The 25711-nt window shown below is 37.5% G+C and overlaps 1 protein-coding gene across 1 annotated transcript in view; it reads left to right on the forward strand.

The window, feature by feature from the left end:
- The window catches only part of COBL (cordon-bleu WH2 repeat protein), a gene marked incomplete at both ends in the record, with an annotated part of 183717 nt that overhangs the window by 96842 nt on the left and 61164 nt on the right, over positions 1–25711 (forward strand). Inside the window, 2 exons of the mRNA XM_081996446.1 lie at positions 9945–10083; positions 12912–13082. Coding sequence (XP_081852572.1) covers positions 9945–10083; positions 12912–13082 — 310 coding nt within the window. The remainder of the gene's footprint in view (positions 1–9944; positions 10084–12911; positions 13083–25711) is intronic.

The raw sequence follows: 25711 nt of genomic DNA on the forward strand, positions 1-25711 counted from the left end.
GTAAGCTTTAGCTCTCATTAAAGAGAAAGTATGTGTCAAGTAATTATTAGGCTTTGTTGGGCAAGGTATTTAGGGGAAAGTAATAGACAAAGATAATTTTAAGCAACAAGGCTTCTGAAGAACTGGCATTCAGCAATGAAAAATGACCCTGACTCCATGCTTAATTTAGAAACTGTGTTTGTGTTGCTTTTCAGATTTTGCTTGTAACTCCACCTTTCTTAGATCCTAAATTAAAAAGGTAAAAACTTGTATAATAGAAAAAATAACTAAGTAAATGTGTGCTGTGTAAATCAGGTTTAATGTAATGGCTTAATATCATTGCATTGTGGTCATTGTTCAGCCAAATAAGAAAGCAAGGGAAAACATCACAAGTATAATCTAGTAAAAACTGTTCTCTGCTACTTCAAGCTATTTTTTGTTTGAGTTATATTCACAGTCATATCCCAAAAGTAATAAAAGTGGGGAGAGGGGAATGCAGATCCAGTTCCTCTGACTGCATACCGCTTCAGTTTTTCACCTCTTTAGAGGATGAATGGTGCAGGTCACAGGAGAAATAGGCACCTCATTTTGTTTGCAGTGTGCTCATCTTAATCAGAATGTCATAGCTTAACAGACAACCCTGAGTCCTGCGCGGTTCTGTGTCGCTGACACTTCCAGGTGTGGATAGCAAGCAGAGTACCATGGTGGGTTTCTCTAACAAATCTTTGCAGCAGAGTCTATTTGTAATTTTTGATGATAAAAATCTTATACTTGTGGGGGTAGCTTGATATGGAGCCATGTTACGCTGCAGTCTCTAGTAATACATCTAATTGACACTGTGGTACCACTTTGCTATTCTGCCCCTCTTCTTGGTTTCTGAAGATTGTGGAAGCAGGGGCTTCTGGCTGCCCTTCATAAGTGCTGGAAGGAACTAGACTTGAGTGGAAATTTGCAGGGGGCAATGGGAAGCGATGGCACAGACTAGATGATCTTTAAAGGTCCCTTCTTACCCAAACCATCCTGTGGTTCTATGAAATTGGAAAGGAATTGGAAGCTCTCACTTGACTTCACCCAGACCAGGTTTCCCAGGCATTCTGTGTGCCTGCAGATGGAGAGGGCTGATACAAGGGGGTTGAACACTGGAAATAAGTCAGGTATGTTTTTCTCTAAATTGAGAAGACTTCTGAGGTGATTGCCTGGGACTTAGCACTAAGCACTAGAAATTCAACTTGGCTATCTCTGCAGAATAACATCTTAAGTGTAGAGGAAAACTTAAGCTCCAGGGAGGTATGTTGCTTAGTGGCAGTAGAAGGTGTATGGTTCTCCTTGTTTCTGGTCAAATGTTTGTGTGATTGCCTTTCGCTTTCTAGCTGTAACAGATTTTAGGCTACAGCCCATCCTTTTGGCAGAAAATTGGACAAAGTTGCAAAATAAATTTTTCAGATTTTCAGCTGGCTCATAACATCTCTCAGATTTTTAAGGGCAAACAAGCAGACCAACCAGCCAGCCTGTAATCCTGGATGTGAGACTGAGGAAGAAAAGATGATGTATAAAATCCTTCTGCCAGTGCCTTTCCCAAAGGCAATGACCCAAGGAGACAACATTGATCATGTCAAACTCATTGACAAAGTTGTCAGAAGAAATACTGAGCTGCAGTCCTACTATGTATTTTAAATTCTTATTAATGTTCACTTGTTCTGTTAATTGTATAGCTCCAACTAAAAAGATAAGCACAAATATCACATGAAAATGTGGAGGTGGTTTCTGCATTTTTTGTTTAACTTCTCTAGAGGAGAAATGAATCTTAGTAGCAAATCAGTTTGGAGTGGTTTTAAAATGTGATTTTAAGTGTTTGAGGGATTTTTTTGTTGTTTCTCCCCCCAAATGAAGACATAAATGAGGAGGATTACATTGTATTCAGAGAAACAGAGGAAGTTCAATTCTTTGCCAAACCAAACATCCGCAGACTTGTGTAGTCTACATGTTTCAATGCATGTGAAAATATTTGGTGTTGTAGAGTGATTTCCTTGAGTGGAAATAATATTACAGCTAGTAATGAGATTTTGCAAAAGAAGGAAATCACAGCTATCTTAGTAATTTAACATCTCAAATTTGTTTATGGATAGTTTCCTGTCTGACACATTTAACTGAAAAAGTTCAAGTGTTTAAAGAAGATTAGAATGACATTAATTTTTAACTGCCCTTGACCATGACATTTCACAAAGGGTGTGTTCAATAAAAACAGATGGAAAAATGAGCTTGCCCCTTCACCTTGTAGTGGCTTTCTTGTGTCAACTGATTTAGCTTTCTGTCGCCAGTCAGCCGAGTATTCAAGGACATCCTTGGCTTTAGTCGTCTTTATTTTATGAATAAAATAGCACAGGAGCATAGCAATTTCTGTAAGATCCAGTAATGCTAAGCTTTTTGTCTGTTATTAAGACTGAGATGTTTGTGAAGTCACAGCTTGATTTTTGATAACAAATACTAAATTTCATTGCAAAACTCTGCTTAACACCAGAACTATCTAATGAGAACAAAATAATTTGAAATTAAGCAGCATAAAAGTAGGCAAAATGATACAATATTTTGTGGCATCTGATCAAAATATTAATAGTAAGGGTATTTTAAGAAGAGCAATGTGGTTTGTACCCTAGTTATAAGCCAGGCTTCCCACTTAACATAGTGCCTGAACGCTTCCAGCAGCAAAGCGACTCAGAAGCTGAGGCCATGCATATGGCAGGGGTGCAGCCATCACATGGGCCAAACAGAGTACAAGGAACTGCGCTGCAGAACCTTGAAGTCAGGAGGAAACATCTTGATACAGAGCGATGTTGTGTGTTGGTGTTACGTTGTGGACTTGAACTCAGGTTGGCAGTGGCTTGGGAATCTCTCATTTAAACTTGTTCCATGTGAGAGTGGCATATAAGAGAGAGTAACATGACCTATTGGGTCTAGTCAGTCTGAATATCAGTCTTGCTATCACAGCATGCATTTCTTAACTTCATATGGCTTATTTAAAAATCTCCCTTTAAATTTATCATTATTCATTTTATTGTTGGGTTTGTGAGATCCAGCACTGAAAAATCACGATATACACAACTAAAATGACTGATCCAGAGAAATTGCTTCCTAATTTCTAAAGTGTAGTTATTTCTATGCATTTTACTAAAATGACAAGTTTTTCAAATAATATCCTCTTTAAAACTGTTTCCATGTGCCAGACTTTTTAGTACCTCTGTCTATGTTGGTTTTGCAATATGTTGTTGCATTGCATGGAATGCTAGTAAGCATTTCAAATAACCCACACAAATGCATTCTGCAACATAAGGACATGTTTTTGGGAAACATCAGGCTACTGTCTTTGAATGCCATTTGTAACGTACTTGTGGATTAAACATTCAGTTTTTAATCAAATGAAATGGAGTACTACCCAATAAGGAAACAAGGTAGGGAAGTTCAGTGCAGAACAGACGATTTAATACAACGTAACTTAACAGTGGTCAGCCTCATGAATTGCTCATATGCCCAGTTTCTTTGAGTGCTCCCTGAATTTTCCTTTGTCAGTCTATGCCAGTGAAAAGCCTAATAGTGTATGACCTGTCCAGGGAATATTAGACATATGAGTAAATGTTGTTTAAGACACATTAATGTTCAATTGGGACTTCTTGTGGTTTCTCATGCTAGGCATGTTGAAGCATCAGTTGCCCTGTGAAAATGCAGAATCAGCTGGATGGAATAGCTTTTGTATCACCAAGTTTAGTGGACAGATTTATGTCTCTGTTCTGCAGCTGAAAGATTTATCTCTGATTTTCTTAGAACGGCTTCTCTTGGATCAAAATATTTTCTTCTCAACTGCTTCAGATTGTGTACAAAATCATAGCAAAATATTTTAAAAACTCTCAAACCATAAATCTTACTTACATGCCAAGCTACCACTTGTCTTTCACACAGTGCTATAGAAGCATCAGTGCAGTTATGGTTATATCAAGACTTTAAAACTGGTTAATAAAACATGTCTCATCTTTTTACTTCTAGAGCTTCTTGTAAAATGGCTTTTAATTATTTCAAGATTTCTTAAAATTCTTTGTGAAGGGAGGAGGGTTGGGATGGTCCCGCAGATAGCGAGGGGTGATACTGTTGTTTGTTCAGTTATAAGCGAGCTCTGAATTTTTCTGTGGATCATATTTAAACACTCTTGTAGTTCGATAGGCATTCTGACCCCACACGATATCGTCACCAACAGGTGTATCTAACTCTGGCTTGCTTAAATCAGAGTGTGTGTCTAGTCAGTGTTGGATGATGGAAACCAGTTTGTAGTCAGGGCATTCCAGTGATTGAATCCATGAGTTTTTTCCAGTCCTTTTTATTTACTTCTAAGAATAATTTGTACAAACAATCACTCAGGTTTCCCCAAACAAGACATTTTGTATACAAATTAGACAGAAGTCACAACAGTACAAGGATTCTGTAAAACAATAAAAGATACTGACATGTAAAGTTGCATAACAAAGAGAAAGAAGCAAGAGAGTACATGAGAGTACATATATATCCTGTGCTATACAATTTTTTATTTGTATATGCTAAACCACCATGGGACATCCCTTAAAAACAGTCCTTATTCCAGACATAACCCTAGTGCTGTTAGAATATGTAGATACAAAGTATGAGCGGGAAGAAATTTGCTTTAAGGAGGATTTTGTTAAATAGCAAAGCTGGAAAATTGTTAGGTTTTCAAGTTTCCATTTTTTCTTGTCTATGGCAAAATGATAGCAGCGAGCATAAAAGAAAATCCGTTGCCATAAGACAAATATTTCCTGTAATGATTATTAAAATATTGGGAAGAGTGGTTTGGCTTTTGAAATACAAACTATGCACTTTTTTTTAACATCTGAGTCACGTATTGACTAGATCCACTGAGGGATTTTCTGTTAAGGCACAGTTAGAACTGCTGAGATCTGTCTACCAATCGTCCAGGCTTTTTCCAGTAGGTGCGGATGCCAGCTACAACACAGATACCTGCAGTTCTTCAGGGAAAACCTGTTCTAGGTAACTCAAGAAGGTGCAGTTTGCTTTTAGTGTGCAAGTCCAAGAAAGTCTTTCCATGGCAATTTTTAAGTTGTTCTTCCCTACTCATGTTCTTAGTTGTGCTTCTGAGCTGAGATCACTCAGCTTTTTTCCAAGCTCTTTCTCAGTCCTGCAGAAACTATATGTGTCTCTTATGTCCACTCTTCTCCCCAGACATCAGTCTTCGGAGAAGGAAGAAAACGTGGCTCATTCTCCTGGTCTCTGTGTCCCAACACAGTAGTCCTTGAAGAGTATCAGGTCCCCCTCAGCTACTGAATAAATGGGCAAATCATGTTGCTTGAGAGGCAGGAGTTTCCAGAAAGCACCTAAGTGGCCTTCAGCATCCAGTTTAGAAGTTACATGGCATTTTTGCCTCAAGTCCACAAAATCCAGCTGGGCTTGTAGTGTTAGCTTAAGGATTTTTACCTGGCTATATGACCATTTAGGAACACCTTGGTAGTTGCTAGGTTCTTTAATAGTCAAGATACAACTGCGGTAATCGCAACATTACAGTACTTTGTTATTTAATAAGGATGCATTATGTGCACTTTCCAAGGTTGCAATAGGCCAAGTCCCTTTTTCTCTGCCATTGACAGCAAGAGTGTGTGGACTGTCCTTAACAGGACAGACATGGGGGTGTGTGGCGCTCTGAGTATGCTATTGTAGAGTCTTTAATCTGGTTTTGGAGACAGTAGAGTAAGATTTCTTTCTTGGTCAAAGTAGGGATTCAGACAACTTGAGATATGTAGTCAGTGTCAAGTGGGTTGCAAATGTTGGTAGATACTGGAGAAACAGAGAGCACAAATTAGTGATACAGTTTCTGACTTCTAGAAGGAGGCTCAGTTTCAATAGCAATAAACCTGCAGTAAATTTAAGCCTAGTTTGGTCTGTGAATAAAAGAAAGGTGGCATTTGCCAGATGACTTAGCAAGTACTTACATAGATAAACATTTCTGTTAGAAAGATTAATAGGAAAGGGTTGGTAAATACACAACCAGTGTCTGACCTGTAAGTAGAGGACAGGCAAGGCAAACGAGCGAAGCTCACATTGGAAATTTAGCTGAGAACCTCCTTGTCTTTGAATGCTTGACAAATTTTTGGTCATAGTAGCTTTTGTTTTCTTGGGCTTCCATTAATATTTTTCATTAATTCATATTCAGTGCAACCTAACCCAAAGAAAATACTGGACTCTTGTGCATGAGGAAACTCAAACTCAATTTACACATCCACTCTTGCAGTATCCATAGACCTTTTCCAAGTAAGGTGACTGTCAAATGCTACTGATTGAAAATTTCAAGGATTCTTTTCCTCACAATTTTGACACAGATCTTCCCCATGGTGTTGTTATACTCTAAATACATTCTAAAATCTTATCTAAATCCCTCAAATTTTAATAAAGATGTTGAGCTTTCACAGAAGGAAAACACATTCAGCACATTCCTCAGGTGTTTTGTCTGCAATATTGGAAGTATTTTCAAACAGCATGTGAACCATGACATGGACTTAATGGAAGATGGTTTTTTTGCATTATATGTGGTCTCATCAATATGAGAACAGAAGTGAAACTATTTGTCAGACTTTGGTCCTTTTGGCCCACTTTATTCAACTCTAGCTCAGTTGATGACATTAACTATAGTCAGAGAACACTTAGTAACATCTTTAAAAATTATGTATTTATTTCATTGCATAACAGAAGCTGGCCTAATACTTTCTTCAAGCTAAAAATGCTGCATAGGTGAAGCAGAAGTGCTAAGACTAGGAAATATTCTGTAACGCTCAGAGAGGGACTCCTGTAACAAACTTTGGATAGGAAATTACTTCAGATAATATTGTGAAGGTTTGATTTCTTTATAAAAGAAGAAGCCAGCCATAACAAATTATTTTCATGTTCTGTTGTTTTGGTATATACAATTGCAAGAAAGAAACAGAATGTTCTTTGTGTTTTCGATTTATGTTTAGCCTCATAAGTTTACTGAGGTTGGCATTAAAGAACTACTTTTAACAATTTTTATAACTTATTCTTGAACTAGATACTTCTTACAGGCATTGTAGTGTGGCTGACTTTAAACAAGCTCTTCATCTTCTTTATGGTGTTTGTGAAGTATACTGCACTTAGCTGACAGTATAATAAAAGCATTTTTATGTGTGTATTTGACCAAACTTGCATTATTGCAGTTGTGCACTAGCTATTTTCTAGCCTTTTCTTCAGCTGTAGCAGTGTGTTTATCCATACATCTATCTAATGTTCCTCCAAAGATTCAACTAAATAAGAATGCATAGAGCTGAAAAAGATAAGCTGGCTTCTAAGAAGTATCCTTTCTTCATAGTAAAGCAGTAATGTATCTGAGGAATTTGACTATACCAAACTAACATCCTTCACTCATCTGGTACTTGGAGAAGGGTGATTAGTGAACTCTTATTATTTCAAGTGGAAACACATGTTTCCTTACTTTCTGCCTTGGTTCTCAAGATTTCCTAGACTTATCTTTTAAATCACCAGTTCGTCCATTTTTTATCCTCAAGTAAAATGACCTTTCTGTCTGGAGAGACAGGACTGAATGTGGAAGCTGCAAAATGCCATTAAATAACAACAAAAGTCACAGCTTGTACTTGTGAAGTGTTGGGAAAGTTCAGATGCTGCCTGTCTCCGAGATGATTCAAGTTCTCCATAGCTACTGAATTTTGGAGACTTTGTAGTCAGATTAATCAAAGTCACCACTTTCGTATTTTTCTCTTTTTTGTAGGTAGTATCCTGAACAATTAAGATACAGTATTAAATGCTCACATGTCTTTAGTTATTTAAAAGGCAGTGCAGAAGAATGTGATTTTTTTGTCCAAGTGCCTATTTGCTGATTGCCCCAAATAGACATGGAGAAGAATGCAGCATTAGGTAGCTGTCCTCAATGTAATTCCTCCTTTGTAAACCAAAGCCTGATGAGTCCATTTCACTGAAGAGAGTGTCCCACATTCAGCTCAGTATTGGACATGCTGGTCCTATAAGAATTGGAGGAGAGGGAGAGTAGGATTCAACTTCAGTCTCAACTTCAGTCAGTTGCAGTATTGGCTGCAGGCAGCTTCTTCATCAGGAGAGGTGCTCCATCTAAATATGGAGTAACACTATAACTCTGGGTAAAAATTCTTCAAAGGAGCTCTAGAATTTTGCTGTATCTGTTCCTGAATGTTTGAACTGGTGCTCTTTTCTGGGTATAAGTAATTTTTCAAATTCCATGAAGTTTGGTGACCAAAATTGAAGTGCAAAATCACTAGTTACTATGAACATTCTTGCCTGTTTACTATGCCTAACTTTATCTAGATTGGCCTCACTGGCTTTAGTCATGTGCTGTATCCAGTGGACATTTAATGTAAAATGCAGAAATAATCCATGGTAGTAGGAAGCAAGACCAGGACACCTTTATTTCCCACCCACCATCCCCTCCATCTTACAGAAACTGTTTGACACAAAACTGTAGCTCATCCTGGTTAACATGCTCTATGTCCAGAGCAGTTACTACCAAGTTTCTCCATATGCAGGATGCAGGTTCACCAGGAATGGGTGGCGAGTGTCCAAATGTCATGTGGCAGAGTGGTTAAAGCATTCTTCTGAAAGGTGGGAACTGATTGTTTGTGTTTTATAACCTAAGACCCTCCTGAGTGCTTTTAAAAAGGAAGACTGGGTGAGGCAGGCTCTATTCATATCCTACTCTTTGTAAAATTCATTTATTCTCAGAGTTTTCACTCAGCATAGGAAAGGACGCAACTAAATGAGTCCCTTTCCTCTGAACCCTGATAATAGCTTTGAGCAGTGTGAAGCTACTATTTGTTTAATGAAATCTCCTACAACAAATGTATTTTAAGGGTTCATTAATCCTCTGGATTAAAGGAAATATTATTATTATTGTTTAGACCATTGAAATATTAGAAAACCACCAGGCAGTTCTATTAGATATCTTCAGCTATGGGGAGTATCACGATGGACAGAGCAGTGAAGTGATGCATGTGAAGACTGAGGGATGCCAACAGCTTGCCAGGTGTGGGAAGCTCCCATTACCCTCTGCCTCTGCAAAGCCTGGTTCTGTCTAGTGTTTTCAGTACCTTTCAAATGTAAAAATTCAACAGATTTTCCTACATGTTTTTGTTTTTATTATAATTATTTTTATAGAAAAAGGAAATAGAGCTAAGTTTCAACAAGCTACAGAAAATATTATGCAATCCAGTGAAACCCAAATAACTTGTAATAAAATTTTTCATATTTTTAAAAGCAATGTAAACAGTAATGAAGTCTTGGCTTGCCAACCAGCATGTTGCAATTAGTGGAAGCTGAGGTGTTACAGATCTTCACAAGCATGTCAGTGAAGTCCAGTAGACATAAACAGAGTACAGTATGATCTCATACCGTCATGCAAGCAAACCTTCAATTCTGATTCTTCTCTCAGAAGTCCTTAAACAAGAATTTGGGAGGAAAATCAAAGAAGTGAGAGAGACTTTATTCCCTACACATACAAATTGAAGTATGTAACCATAATTTAAGGTCTGAAGAAATCAATGGAAAAACAAGATCATGCTGTGTCTCAAGCTTCACAGCACACATAGTGTCATAATGTCATTGCTGAGTGCTGGGCTCTCTAGTTCCCTTTCACCAAAAACATCAAATATCTACCAGACTGGTATTTCTGCTGTGACATTCGTATGCAGTTCTTGTTCCTTTCCTTCTCTGAGTGCAATATTACTATACCTCTTCTGATCTGCCCTTTAAATCTCCTGTTGTCACTATAAACACTCATAAAAATATTCTGTGCTGAGAAATTGGGTCATATGACAATCACTTTTTTTTTTTTTGCTACTGACAATTTGCAACCTCGACAAAACATATCCTTTACTGTGCCTATTTTTCAACTTTGCTAGATTTCACGAGGAGCATCCTTGAATGATTTACGGAAGAAGAAGAGGCGTGCCCCTCTTCCACCAACTGCATCTGCTCCACCCACTCCTGCCATGCCTAACAGGACAGAAGAGAGGGAGGACAAGAGGAAGAGCACAATGGGTGAGGGGTGTTCTTTTTTCCTGTGTAATCCTGTGCATGTGATGTCAATGCTCACTGTTTGAAGTTTCCTTAATTCTGTTACGCTGTGAGTTCGGGAACTTTTGTAACTTGGGGAAAAACACACATCTCTCTGCAGAATGAAAGTCTGGAAATAAGTATTTGTGTATTACCTCTTTCTTTGATGCCACCATTCGGAGTACCACAGGGTAGTACAAGGTAGATAAGACTCATCAGATGATTTGAGTGTTTGGTACAAGCTGGATACCCAAAAGCACTAGCCCTGGGCCTGTTATGTGCCTTTAAGGTCATGGTGGTTTTGCTAGTAAATGGAAGTATGGAAATAGTAAACAGAAATGCTAGTAAATGGAGACAGGCCAGGCAACACTGAATGCATCTGAAGCCATGGGGTTCTGCTAGAACTGAAGAACAGCCAAACTGGTTCAGTATCTCCTCGTGTTCCTAAAGCCTGAAGACATTTTCTTTTCCTGTAGTCCTCCAACAGTTTGACATCGTCTGACCATATTCAGTGAAGTTTTTCTTTTTAATTTAGTCCTAGGTTTTATTATAACTCAATCTCTGCAGAGTCATTAGTTGATCAGTAGAAGAAAAGAGCTGGTGCTCTCAAAGGAATGCCATACATAGCTGGAGACACCAAAAGAAACTCTAGTCTTCAGCTGTGTGTGACACCGTATTTACTCTCATGCAAGAAGACTGAAAAACATTCTCTCAGACCCCTGTCATTACCTGACTGCTAGCTTATTCAGATCGGTGGGAGTTTTGCCCAAGTGAGGACCCCAAGATTATGCTTTTAGCAGACAAAGTGATTTTATGATGGGTAAAGATACGAGATAATAATCCCACATATTGGAACTCGGTTTTCAGTACATTAAGACAATCATTCTTCAAGAGCCATAATGCACTCAGGGCACTTCAGTTTGTGCCTTTGACCTCATGTTCCATAAGTGCCTAAGACATATAGGTACGACATCCTGTCATACATAATTGCTTACATTACAAATGCCTCACAGTTTAGAAAGAAACCTCTTGGCTTTGTTCCAACATTTATTTTCAGTAAATGCTTCACATTTAATGTCTCAGCATTTATGTAGCAGCAGGAGTCCATTATCTTGTGACATGTTCGACTCCATTGACATCTCTTATTTAAACCCTCTGAGGGGAATGTTATCGCTGTGCCATATAACACAGGAGTTTTCAGCAAATTGGCTTACTTTTAACTATTGCAGATGTCACAGTCTGTCGCTCCTCATGCTTTGCCCTGCTGCTGGTCACTTATTGATGACAGGACACTTACTGACGGTGCTTTAACTTTTTGTAAGTGTTCATTTTATTTTGTATCAGTGCTTGGAATGTTACAGGTGAAATCAAGCACAGCAGAGCCACTTCTAGTCCATTCAGTACTGCGTGCATAAGTGCTTGCTGGCCAGACTCTGATGATGTAGGGTTCTGTAGTACCATTTACTTTAACGGAGCCTTACTAATTTACACCAACAAAGAACCTGTCTCGTAGTAGCCCTATCTTCAGTACTTTTCATTTTCTGCTACTTTCTTGAATGAATGCGTTCATTAAAAATGTTACAGTAAAGGAAGGTTGGTAAAACAGCCTCTCTTCGGGGCCCTTGCAGGAAAACGATGAGAAAGCACAGATGGCTCTGAAAGCAGGAGAGAAAAGCTGTGAAAAAAGCAAGACTGTAGTGAGGGGAAAAACGTGATGCAAGAAATAGGCAGCCACATGATGGAAAAAGGATCCAACCTATGTATCTCCCAAGTTAGCCACATGAATCAAAGCAAAAGATCCTATCAAAAATATTCTCAAACTGGCAAATTAATTTCAGTATTCACTGCTCAATCGCTTATTCTGACCCCAAAGTATTATGCGCATTTTTTTCAAAGCAGTAAAAAACAGTCTGCACATTTGCCACCATTAAATTGTATCTTGAATCTCTGGAAGCTAGTGACTCCTAAGTAGAAAATCATAATGGTTTAATGATTTTTCCTCCCTCTCGGTGCGACTTCCCTTCTCAGCAGCACTAAAGCATGAGCCTAAGAATATAGGAATGATCAGAATGGGTCAGACCAGAGGTCCATCTCTGCCAGCATCTGTCGTCAGCAATGACCACAGCTGGTGCTTAGGGCAGAGTATGAGAGCAGAACGAGCCAGTAGTCATAGTTCCTCAGTGCACTTTCAGCCTTCAAGGACTTTCCAAGTTGCAGTTAGCTCTAGGTCTGTACACTACCACTGCCAGCAGCTTTTTAACGTTGCAAATGGTTAATAGAGTGTAGTGCAAAAGTACCTGTATTTATGTAGTTATTGCACATAGTATTGAAATAAGCTGCCAGCCAAAGTTATGAGCATTTTCTTTGATAGCTTAAAAAGCTGTTTTGCAAAAAAATGACTTAATCATCTGCTTCTCCACAATGTCAAAATAATAAAAAACCTACTCAGAAAAAGAAAATAAAAACCTGTCAAGATACCTACTTCAAAATACTGACGTGAGGCATTTTCCCCTTTCTCAAACACATTTTTCACATTTCCGTACATAGCTTTTGTCTTTTTTTTTTTTTTATTAAATTCTTTTTTTCTCCTTCCTTACGTCTGCCAAAACTGGTGTTTTTAACTGTTAGCTGTGATGTACATGTATGGGCTGGACCCAGTTCTGGTCCCACTTAATTATTTGGGGGTAAATAAGAGCACAGTTAGATCCAGACAGACTTTGGATGTGGGTAAGCAAAAATCAATGTGTGTTTAAAAAATAACAATAAACAGAGCGATTGACAATGAAGTAACCAGTCAATTGATCCCCCTGTAGGTGATGGACGGCAGGTGCCACAAAAGCCTCCTAGAGGCACCACTCGTGGTCCACCCCAGTTAGTGATCCCCCCACCCCCACCTTACCCTCCTCCTGACAGAGACATTGTGGATCCAACAGTCTGTTGCAGAGAAGCAGATGTTACAGCACCAACAGAGCTGGTACCTAAACGTATGTTTGAAAATACATGTATTTGCTTTTCCACTCTTTTGATGGTTACTCTCAGGAGTAGCTTTTCCAGACTTTCCTCTCTGCTCTCTAGACATACATGTCTGTTTTTTCCCTTTTTTCCAGACTGTTGTCTTTTAAAATGTCCAATGCAGTGTAACTAATTAATATAAACTAAACAAAGCACTTGTTTGGAGGCAGTTTTGTGGATAATACCTGGCCATTGTATGGAAACATTTTAAAACAACCATCAAACCACGGGATTTTGTGCAACTGGAAGCAAAAATCTGTTGTCTTGTATTAATTTTCCATGTTTGTTTTTCTGTACTAACATTTTTTCTGTCTCTCCAGAGACAAATTCCTTTGAGAGTCAATAGGTCTAGCAGTCTAGGATGAAAACTATAGGGTGTCTCCCTTAGCAAAATTAAACCATGTACAAGAGCTGTTAAATTGTTAAAGGCTTTCCTATCCTAATGGATACATCTTCCTTGCCATCTCTGGATAGCCCTTTGTGTGCTCTTCCCCTTGGGGCATACCAGTTATCAGACAAAGAAATACAATATTTTCCACATCCTTGTGTATTTATGAAAAGCGTGTTTTCATGCTACTTTTTTGTGCTTATCCATCGACTGTCTTTAAATCTTTGTATACAATCCAAGTCTTTGATCATGTATTATGTTCCCTGTGGGCTTGCCCTGCACACTGATGTAGATCCTGTAAAGGCAATAAAGCTCTGCATGTTATGGCATCTCATGGACACACTTCCTTTGAAGGTTAGGAGGGTGTCTCCTAACCATGGGATAGAGAATTGTCTCTCTTACCTGCTAATTTGACAAAAGATCTTTTTCCAGGACATTTTCTTTACCAAAATTATTCTGCAGGTAGCCATTACTCTGATGCATGAATGTTGGTGTGTTTGCTGTTGGATACCAACTGAATCTAAAGCATTATTTTTCAAATCTGTGCTGAGGAAATACAGATTGACAGGTTTTACTGGCGGGGAGAGAAGGAAATTAAGGAGTTCCATACTAACAGAAAACCAGAATCTTATTGAGGATTAACCCTAATTCATCTTTATCAGCATATGCACAGAAATCGTATCATACTTAAAATCTTTTTTTTTTTTTTTTGCTAGATACCATCAGCTTGACTACAATGTTTTCTTTATTAAAAATCTGTTGTGGCCTTCTTTGCATTAATATTTCTGCTTCATTTGAATTTCTACCACTGTTATTTTGCAATGCTTTCCTGATCTAACTTGGTGATCCTATACCCTTTAATCAATGCAGCTCTGATTTTATCAGCCTGATCATTTGCTCTTAAACAAACACAATATCCCAGCCAAAAGGATTTGATTAAGCTTGTACATGGAAACATAACATGAGTTTTTATTATCCTCAGTTTACTGAAAGCAAAAGAATAGTGCTTAGTAGGTACTTATTTTAGACTTAAATCATCAGTGTTGGAGGGGGGCAAGTTTAGCTTTATAATTATGCTGTGCTCTACCTAGATAAAGATACGTGTATAGATTTATACAAGAGAAACGCATATAGATGTACCCATGAGAGAAAGCAACATGTATGACAGACGCTAATTATATTGCTTAATGCCATTCTGAAAGGTGCTTAGATACTATAGCAATTGAGCAGTATAAGAACAGAGTTTTGCAATGATGTTTTTTATTGCCTGAGAATGCCTCAAGCAGTGCAAATAGGACTTTGGCGGTAGATTCAAAGAAGAACAAAACTTTCAATCTTCTTAACTCTAACCTCAGTAAACGTGTTTTCTCATAGAACAAGGTGGGAAGGAGGATAAGCTACTGATGCCAGCTATTGATGAAAGGCATATTTGTTCTGATATCACTCTCAAAATAGCTTTCTCTGATGAGGATTGTGGTCTTCCTTTGCTGAGTGAGTGACTGTCAGCAGGAGTTTGTCTTTCACAAGATGAGATTCCCATTCAGAAATTAAAATTTTGTGATCGTGTGGAGTTTAAATTAGTGTTCTTTACAATCTGCTGCTGTCTGTGGGGCACCGTGCCTCACCCCTCATTCCTTCCCAGCAAACAGACAGTTGTCCCATTCTGCTCTGGGAAACCCATGTTGAGGAATTTTCATTTCATAGAGGATGGTGGTAATCGTTCTCCACGGAGTTTTCCAAACTTAGGTAGAGTGTAAGTCATTCATGATTAGGGCCTTTAGTAAGATACTTGGGCTTTTCTCACTCTCATGGTAAGAATCTCTTTCACAAACAAGAGTACAATTATTCCTCACAGTTTTTGCTCTTTAGTCTTTTTATTTTCATTACATGACGTTTCCTCTTAACTTTTGGTCTGGTAGACCCCTTAGCTGCATGTTGTATGCATGTCTAAAATGATACGTTTATGGGATCCTTTCTCCTTCCTTATCTTACTAATCAGATTGCTCATGGCCTGAGATTCTAAGACTGACTGCACTTAGGTAATGCAAATGGAGATTGTCACCTCTGTTGCATGGCATTTGATTATGTCACATAGCTTCTGAAGTTCCCAATAAATAAGTCAATAGTAAGCTCTATGCTACTTACCTCAGGTAAAGAATGCAGATATTGAAACAGTGCTGCATGTAGACAAGCAACTAAAACATGCTGCCTTGAAATGTTTTCAACTAGCTCATTAGAATAAAAGCAATATTCCTGTGAACCTCCATGATTAGCCTTTTATTTGGCGTGTTATGAGCTATCATTAAGAAATGCAGAAAGAAATTAAAAGCTGTTTCAAGAAGAGTAAACAATTCACCTTCTTGTCAAGTGAGATCCCGAAGTTAAATTCTTCACTCTGACACTGGACAAAGTACTAGTGAACTCAGGGTTCGCACTGGGTAAGGGCTTGACAACTGATTGATTTCTAAATTTCAGAACGTGTTCGGTCTTTAAAGAAGTAAAATCATTATTTGAACATGTCTTTGTTTTTAACTGTAGATCAAAATAATCAATCATCACTTAACCAGAAAGTTTGAAAGGGGTGAACGAGTGGGTATAAGCATTTCCCAGTTATTTTGTATAGATGACATGTATACTGCTAGTTGATGGATAATACCAGGTTCATTTTAAGGAACAAGGAGAACAGAAAGCCTTGTCCCCATATCTAATTTTTAATGTTTTTCATTATGTCATTGATACATTAACAGGTACTACAAGCCACTTGACAAAAGTAGTGACAGTTTCACAAGCAATATTTCATATTTCTTCCATCACCTTAGATATATATCTAGTCTTTCACAGTCACTAGGGATAGTCTCTAAGCATTGGACTTTGTTAACAAAGCAAAAGTAGGTAGAGAAATTCACAGAGAGGAAACTACATTTTCTTACATGTGTTTCTAAATTGAGAACTACAGGCTGCTGAGTAGGGAATTTTGCTGGCCTGTCATAGTGCACTGCCTCAGAAGGCATCTGTCAAGGGACCCAGCCTTTTCTTTCTTAGAGATGGTCTTTGAAGCAAGAAAACTTGCAAGTGTGACTTAGGAGGCTTATACCACCATCACTGCTCTTACTCATACAGCCTGATCTGAGGCTGAAGAGTGAAGTTGAATCTCCTATGTCATCTATCTTTTACCTTCTGGAGGATTAAAATTCAGGCCAGGTAAAGCAGAATTTGTAGGCAAATATCAGTATGCGTTGTGCTGTTGGAATTGAGTTAGCTTATACATGAACCCAAGGAGTCAGTCTCAGAGCATCTGTGGGATTCTGAATTTTAATACATGAGCCCATACATCTACGCCTCCTTTGGGCATCTGATTCTTTAACGTTACTGAGCATGCTAGCCATTCTGCTGTCTGACCTACACAATATTTATAATTTTATCCTTTTACTCTTTTCCCCCAACAGTTTACTGTTGTGCATCATTCCCTTCATATACCAAGCGCGTCTGACAGACCTTGCCTCTTCCTATGACCTTCATACCTCTGAACCTCCTGTTGCCTCTGGTACCCTGATTCTTCTGTTGCCTTCCTTCCTTCCCTGATGGAGAAGAACCTTTTTTCCTGACTGAGATTTTGGCTTCCTTTCTTTTTGAACTTGCACATTCTCTTTTAATTACTATTATTTTTGGCTGTGGTTCATACTCATTTGTGAGATGTATGCTCCAGAACTGAATGCTGTGTTGTATAAATCCATATATCAGCCTCAGAAAGATTATCCGTACATTTGTCTGTTCTTTTTCCAAAGATTCTCTTTATTTTGAATTATGGTTTAATTTGATTTGGTGTTTCAAAGAGTGTGTTTTTGGGACGGGGTGTCTTACTTTCAATACTGCCTAAAGGTTTAATGAAAACTTCCTAAAACCATTTTTTTTTTTTTCTGTTAGCCTAGGTATAACATTTTACATTCTCTAATACGTCGTCTTTTTCCTTCATTGCATATGTTTTGTTCCTTTGGAACAAGACTAGAACCGGGCATGGCCTAGTCAAGTTGAAGTGCAAGATTCTTTCTATATCTTGGCTATCAATCAACCTGCTCAGAAAAAAAGAAAGATCTGTTGGATCTATAAGGGGCCTAAAAGGAACCTTAAGAACCAGTACCAAATGCACTAATTCATAGGCTTTACGTCTGCTTTCATCCTGATGCTTAGTAGGAGTAATTTCATCTTGATGCTGGAGACATCCTGTGCATGCAAATCAAGGTATGTGTTCTATTTCTGTACCAAAAGGTGCAAACACTGTTTGCTCAAGATAAATCTCGGTCCACAAGTCTCTTTTTTACAGTTGTACAAGGAATATTCAGTGAGTTATAATTGAAATATCAGCTATAGGTTTGTACTTACCAAAAACTTCTTTGCGCTGAAGAAAGTTCTTCATGTGAATGGCCCATAAGGCATGTATTTTTAATCATTCTGAACTATAAACATCGGTTTTACGAGTTGCAATGGTACACACACCCAGATCTATTCTGACCTCACATGTACTGTGATTTAAGACATTTATGTTATTTAAATGAGTGAGTTGCAATACATAACTCTAATTTAAATGATGAAAAATTATTGTTTTACCCTCAAGCAAATAATCATGTTCATCTTGAATCCTTTCCAGGTAGGCAAAATGGAGAATAAGAAAGCAAAGCATTCCTACAGATGATGTGAAACATGACTGAAAAGGGTTTTGATGGTTTTTAATACAAATATGACAGGTAGTTAATAAGTTTTAAGTGGTGCTCCAAAAAGTATACTTAATACCCTAAGGGTCTTCTAATAAAAGTGGAGTAGAACTGAACTCTCTGCGCTGCCAGGTACTTTGTAATAGCTTCTTAAGACAGGACAATGGTTTAATTGTAAGTCTTCTCTTTAAAAAAAAACTAGTAGGTGTTCACAATGTGAAGATTAAGAACCTAATTTACCCATTCTCATTAGTCTATTTACATCCTATTTGTAACTCCACAGAGTTACATGCCCCATGGAGTTCAGACTAGTATAAAAATTGAATAATGAAGTGGTGAAACAAAGTTATTTATGTTGAGTAATGTGTAGAAGTACAGTGTATTGTAAAAGCAGTTCTTTGCATGGACACCAGTTTAGCCTAAAGGAGGCTCAAGTTTTCAACAGAATTACATTTTCAATGAAAAAGTTTCCTTGCTTTGAAGGAATACAGCTATGACCCCTCTCCAAACAGCTGACAAGTTTGCTGTTAAAAGCTGTCTCTTTTCAGGTGGTCTGCTCAAACTTTTAAAAGCTCTAGGTGAAAACTGGAAAAGTTCATTACTCATCCTTAATCTACCTTTTTTTTAATTGAAATAATGTAAAATTTGCCTCTAAAAATATGTTTATGGGAATGAACATTTTCTGTGAAATTCCTATGTAAAATAATTTAATGACTACTTTAAGCTAGCCAGCTCTGCCTTTCCAAATGTAAAAAAAAATGCCTTACTTATGCTGGCTCATATCCTCTGTTTCTTAGAATTTCATAAGTGCCAGGTACATAAATAGTATTAAACAGAACTTTAAGAAAGAAGAAAAATTGCTGCATCTTTACAAGAAATCATTTTAATTATAAGAAATTATACTTATGCTATAACATTAGCATGTTTAAAACCTCCCATTACTATACATAGTGTGGGAAAGAACTTGCAGTGACACTCATTAAATCTAAATCTATTCAGTGGAATTGCATAGATGCTCTGTTTCACAACTGTTAATTCATTAATAGTGTGTGTGCACGGGGGTAGAGTGTTTTAAGCAGAGTGTGATTATGGGACCATGAACTTACCGGAAGTTTGGTTCACTAGCACCAGCTCAGCGCCAAGGTACAGTCAGGGAATCCCAGCTTGTTTCAGGCTTCGACCCAGGATTTCTAACGTCACCTTGATTTGGCTTCTGGAAGAGAATGAGAGTTTTTCTGTCATTTTCAATGAGAGGAAGAAATGTCAGCTTAGGTCAGTTTGATGGAGTCTTAGGTTAGCAGTGATATGAAAGGACATTGGCTTGGTTTTACTCCTTTTATTTTAACCACGGAGACATTAGAAGTGTAATGGGAATGACATGGAGAAGTTGATAACAAATTGACTGTTATACTACTTTTTTTCACCGAAATGCTTACCAGAGTTAGTAAGAAACACGTTTAATATATTCAGGATTTTTCTGCACTGCCAAACAGCATTGTTCAAATACTCTCCTTCCTGATAAGATATCTGGGGTGAAAAACAAATAAACAAAAAAACCATACAAAATTGAAAAATATTATTGAGCCCTTTCAGGAGGACAAGCAAATACACAGATAGCTTATAAATCAAAGCAAATTCCAGTGTTATGATTCAAATGTCAGTGACGCTCAGCACTCTTTGGAAAGAAGGACAGATGTATAATTTATGACTAAACTTGTTCTGATACATGGTGAATGTGCCCACCCCTACAAAATCCAGTGAATTAGAAACAGGTTAAGCTTCCTGGTGCACTGATTTTACTGAATGGCCATATAAAACCTTTTTTTATGTTGACCACCAGAGGGAGACGATGTTGTCACATATCTGCAGTAGGTAGCAAGCAAGAATAATGCTAAAGATTAACTTTAAGCTAATAGATACCACATTTATACGAAGATTTTCAGTCCTTCAAGAATGCCATAAAATTAAACCTAGTTTACTGAGTTGTTTTGCTCAGCAACTAAAAATAAAAGTAGGGCTTTTTTTGTAGATTTTTTAAAATTAGTTTAATCACAAATAGGAAAATGAAGGTAAAATCATATTTGCCACTGTGATGGCATCTTCCAAGCTCAAATTTTTATTCTAGGCATTCTTGCAAAGGATGGTGGTCTGTTGAGTTGGCTATTATGTCACATTGAATACTGCCTGTATATTTATTGCAGCTGTATTCAAGGTGTGGAAATTAGTGCATATAGCTGGTGTATGTGCTTAAGAACAAGTGCATAGGAGTAGGTTGGTTTACTGCCAAAATAGAAAGATGTTTTCTGCTAGAAAGGTTTATCAGCTTGAGTTTTAGCATTTTAAAAGCATGAGCAGATTGGTTTAGTATCCATCTTCTTTCTCAGAAAAATTACTTCCTTACCAGCAATTCAGTCATTCAGAGACTAAAATCTAGGATTCAGAGACGCTCCAAATGTCCTTAAATGTCTTTTCTACATATAACGCTTTCTTTTTTTTTCCTTACGACTGAAATCTTTGAGGATTGAAATGAATATTGTCTTTCTCAATGAGCAGCTGGATTTTTTTCTTTTCCAGTGACAGGGCTGTAGAAGGCTAAACTTTGAACTCGTTCCATTTTTATCTTTAGGAAATACCTACTGGTCCAGAACTGAAACTCATGCTGGTCAGGTAAAATATGGAGAGAATATTCTAAATATATGAATGGAAAAAGGAAGTATTTCTCTTTTTGTTCCTTTTGAACTGGAACTATTTAAAGCTGTCCGTGGCATCTAGAGTACTCAAATAAGCGCCAAGGGAGAGTAGTAGAGAAATCATCCAGTCCAAATTGTATGATGAATTGCAAAGGCCTATGATGCATTTACTTATTAAACATATGCCCATGCAATCTATCACATGCCTGTATCTGTCCCTGTAAACTCTGTGGTCATGATTCTCATATGCTCATCATTTATGTTTACAGCCACTTTAAGCCCTCTTTATTGTTCCATCCCAGTATAAAAGTGCCTCTTTGTGAGAGTTGTGCCGTGTGTGTGTGTGTACACAAGACAGCAGTTCTGTCTTCCGAACTTGGCTTCCAGTCACTACCATGACTCTCAATATATATTTAGTACATGCAGTAGGCACCATTTAACTTTCCATACTAAAATACATGTTATTTTAGAAGACAGAATGTAACTTATTCCACTCCTCCAAAATTACAGCCATGTTGTGTTCTAATGTCATTGCAAAACTATGAACTCCCCCCTCAAGGACAGTGAGACAAACTTGCTGTTGCTGTTTACACACTTCTTATTCAGATATCTTATGTATAGTATGCGGATAGGCTTCTATATAGCACCTGTATGGCTAGAGAAGTCCACTGTTAAAATTCATAAGAAGTTGACAGAACAAAAAGTGACGTAATTAATTCTTTGTTCATTCAGAAGTGCTTACACATAATAAACTCTGCTGAGTTTTGCTGGGGTGGAGAAGGGGGAAGATGATCTTGTATGTTTCTATGCAAGAATCAGCTGCTTTATTCCTTCGTCATTGCATATTCTTCTGTGATGTTTTGGCTTCAAGTGGTAAATGACTGTTGAAAGGATCAAGCCCAGTAGCAACAATTAACTACTTTAGAAGTTGATAACATACTGAAGAGGTATCTACTACTAAGTCCTTTATATCTCTTGAATGTTCCTTCAACATGAAAGATTTTTTTTCCTGTTCAGTTCTAAGAAGAAAATTGTAAATTTGGGTCACCAGAGCTGCTTCATTTTCTCATGCCTTGAGAAAGTTCTGAAGAAGGAGACTTAGTCCTGGGTAAAGGTGACACCAGTTGGAAAGGGGGTATTTTGTATTCTCTTACATGGTCACTCTGCTGCCTGCCACAGTATTGGAAATAATACCTGTGATTTTGCAGACTTTGAGCCAGAAGTCAGTCCTACTGTAAGGGAGCACAATTACTTTGAATATAGCAAAAGATTTTCTGGTTACATTAAGTTATGGGACTGGACTCCAGTGACTCAAATAGCCTCATTTCCTTATATTTAGTTTTTTAACTGATTATTTACCTATTTCATAGTGTGGAATAAACCTTAGCTTCACATTTCCCATCCTGACTGAATGTAAAGACATTTCTCTTCTAATTCCCTTGCAGCCCAGCTCTGCAATCCAAGTGGTCTGTGGATAAACTGTGAATGTTTATTCTAAGTGAAACCAAATTCCCTGTTTTCCTCTTCCTTAGTCAAAATAAGAGCAGTTTAACTCTGTGAGCCATACCTTTAATAACTGAGTGGCATCTTAAATGTACTCTCCTGTACTTGAACAGTGGAATATGAAGAAATTGCCACACCCATACAGGCAGAGAGACTTAGGCTTTGTCAGTAACAAGCTGGACAAAACATCTGTGTCCAGCCAAATACATGCATGTGGTGTGAGTGTGCGTGTGAACACTTCAGTCCTTGGTATGAATTTGAAGTTGTGCTTGAGTTACACATTATGTATGGGCCAAATCAAACTGGAAGGTTGATGTTTGAAATGGCATTGAAATTTGTAGTGCAAGATCCTACTGATTCAAATGCAGGCAATGCACAGAGCGCTACAGAAAGGAAGCTGTTGAAAATTTTTATATTCTCTGTTCCAGGTGGGTGATAATACCCATACCAAAGTGCTTGTCCATCCTTAGAGATGCTCATACTCAGCTTTTCCTATTACCACTTCTAAGTCAGTAAACACTGACTAAAATGCCTGCCTGCTTTCTTCTAAGAAATTGAGAATTCTGGCCATGCACATTCAATTCTGAGTTTTAGGGCCTGAGGGAGCAAAAGGCTGAGAGCAGAGACAGAGTCTCTTTTGTCAGCTCCTTTTGTGGATTCCATAATTGGTTCCTGGCATGGATAAAAGAATTACTTTCCAACCTACTGTACCATAAGCAAAGGTGGGGTGTAATGGAGGACAAAGACCTAAAACAAAAGAAGACCAAGGAAAGAATGAGAAAGGAGGAATATGACTGACAAATGTATTTTTTTCTTTTAAGATTACTGTGATTAATAGGTGAAAGTAAAGTTGCTAAATATATGGTGACCTCCCGTAAACAGTGAAGGACTGGTAGTGGAGTATCTACTTACTTTTCAGAGCAAACAAACAAAACGACGAATTTTTTCACTTCAAGCACTTAATGAAAATTATTATCAATATCTGATTTTTAAAGGATGTAGGTTGGCATTTTTCTTCTTCTCTCCCATGATTGATTCTTTCTTCAATTTTTTCACTTGACAAGAAGTTAAGAACTAAAGGGGAAAATACTATTTCAGTTTGTAAAAACGTGAAAGTTAATGGAGAAATATTTTCAACATTTTTTTCTTAACTAAGTGACAATGTGCAACCAGCTCTATTTATAAGGTTTATCTGTAGGTGTAACAGTAAAGACTTGAATGTAAGAATTTAAGAATTCTTACCATTATTAAATTACAAGAATTATGAAGAATCTTGTAAGAATTATAAAGACTGTAAGAAAAACTAGTCTACCTGCTTTAAGTTCAAGAACTTTCTTTACTTGACATTTAATCCTAACAGATGGAGCATTTTGGAAGCTAAACAGACTCTTATACTTGACTTGCTATACAGAAAGCCTCACAGTGAACTACTAAGGTTTTTTGGGTACTCCCAGTCTCTCAGACATGTTAAATCAATGCTCAGGAGTGACAGGATTCTTTTTTACCAGGTAAAACATATCCTGCTTTCTCCCCAAAAAGGGGAAAGATTTTTTTTTTCAGAAGAAATCCCATTTCAATTAAACACGTCTGTGAACATTTCATTGATTATTTATAATTTAAAAATATACTTTTCTACTTTTAAAACCCTTCTCTGCTTGCCTTCAGAAAATGAGAACAATATGTTGATTAACTGACCAGTCAGTTAAAGAAACTTAGAGGTTTGAATGTCCAAGTTTTCCAAGTGAAAACATTTGTTTTTAAAAAAAAAATCATGCATATACTGTAATTTGCTTGTTTGCTCCACTCCCTTGTGGACATGCCCAGCTTCCTCTGTACCTGGCAGCTTTCCTGTTCTGCATTCATCAAGCTAATCAATGGGATTCAGATGTTCCTAAATAAAATCATTTGTCTTCAGTCTGCTCTTACAAAGGACACAGACTGTAGTAAAAAGGCTTTTTTTCACTTTCAGAGTACATTAAATACATGCCACTGTTCATAATACAAGGCTTTGGCAAGGTATCGATTGCATTTTTTACACAAAAAATCCTTACACAGGGAAACTCCTTGCGGTTTTTCCACAGAGTTAAATTAGTGCGTCTCAGAAAATTAGCAGACTGAAAGCAATGGAGACAGAAGTCTTTAAACTTACATGCTATAATGTGAAGAGTAATAGCAAACCATCAGGTTGATTCTGTGCCAATCTGATAGGGGCCACTCTAAGGTGAGAGGAGAGTTTTATAATCTCATGCTGAAATTATGAGCAATGAGGGGAATGAAGATAATGTTTGAGCATTACTGTACAAACTGTACTGCACGAAGTGGAACAGTGGCCACTCACACCTGCTAAAAAAATTTCCAAACACAACCCTTGCATGGTGTTTTTAAGAAAATAAAAATTAACTAATTAACTGTTTCTTTGGAGTTTAAAAGAGGAGGTGCTTTTTTTTTCCTTTTCTTTTCCTTTTTTATATTTGCTTTTTTTTACATTCTTTTTCAGTTAGGGATAACAACGGGAAAGAAAGGGGATAATAAAGAGATCATAGTGGATAAAAAGGGGAAAAAATAGATGGAGGAGAAAATCCAGGAAGCTTCACCTTTTTGCTTTTCAAAACCAAAATGGATGTTAAGATTTGGGAATTTTTCTTTTTTTTTCCTTCTGTTTTCTTTTTCTCCTCTCTCAGACCCCATCAAGTAATTCCTTAAACATTTCTTTTGGACTTCTGCATTAATGACTCAGTTCTCTGGTAGCTAAAACTCTGCTCACTCAGTGTTGTAGCTTTGCTATTGTTCATAGCATCCTTCCCTCAGATATCTTTGGTAAATAATAGAGAATGAGCTTTTATATATGGAGAAAGTCTCCTTGCTCTGTCCTTCTACCTCTTTGTGAAACTTTGGAACTGAACTTGAGTGTTATCCTTCCTGACTAATTCAGGAGAAGTTGGCAGCCAGTTCAAAAGTTACTGGAGGGTTTCATAGACAGACTTCTAAACGTACAAGAGTGTGACTTTCTCAGTCTAATTTCTGTAGGAACTGAGGCTAAAAGGAAAGAAACTCAAAAGACACTTCCAAATTTCCCGTAGGAAAAATGACCTTTTATGCTGATCCTAATTAAGCCTATTAACTCAGGTGAAAAATTCCCCAAAACTAGCTTGTCTGTTTTGAGAGTATGATCATAGTGAATCTTCAAATTCTAGAAATGGCCCTGCTCCAGGAAAGCACTTAAGCATGCTTAATCAGGTACCCCATTATACAGCATGCACATTATTGTTGAATGAACTGTGTAAATGAAAGCCTTAAAATGCTTCACATGA

Source organism: Phaethon aethereus, assembly GCF_964289735.1.
Source record: "Phaethon aethereus genome assembly, chromosome: 2".
NCBI classification, from domain to species: Eukaryota; Metazoa; Chordata; class Aves; order Phaethontiformes; family Phaethontidae; genus Phaethon; species Phaethon aethereus.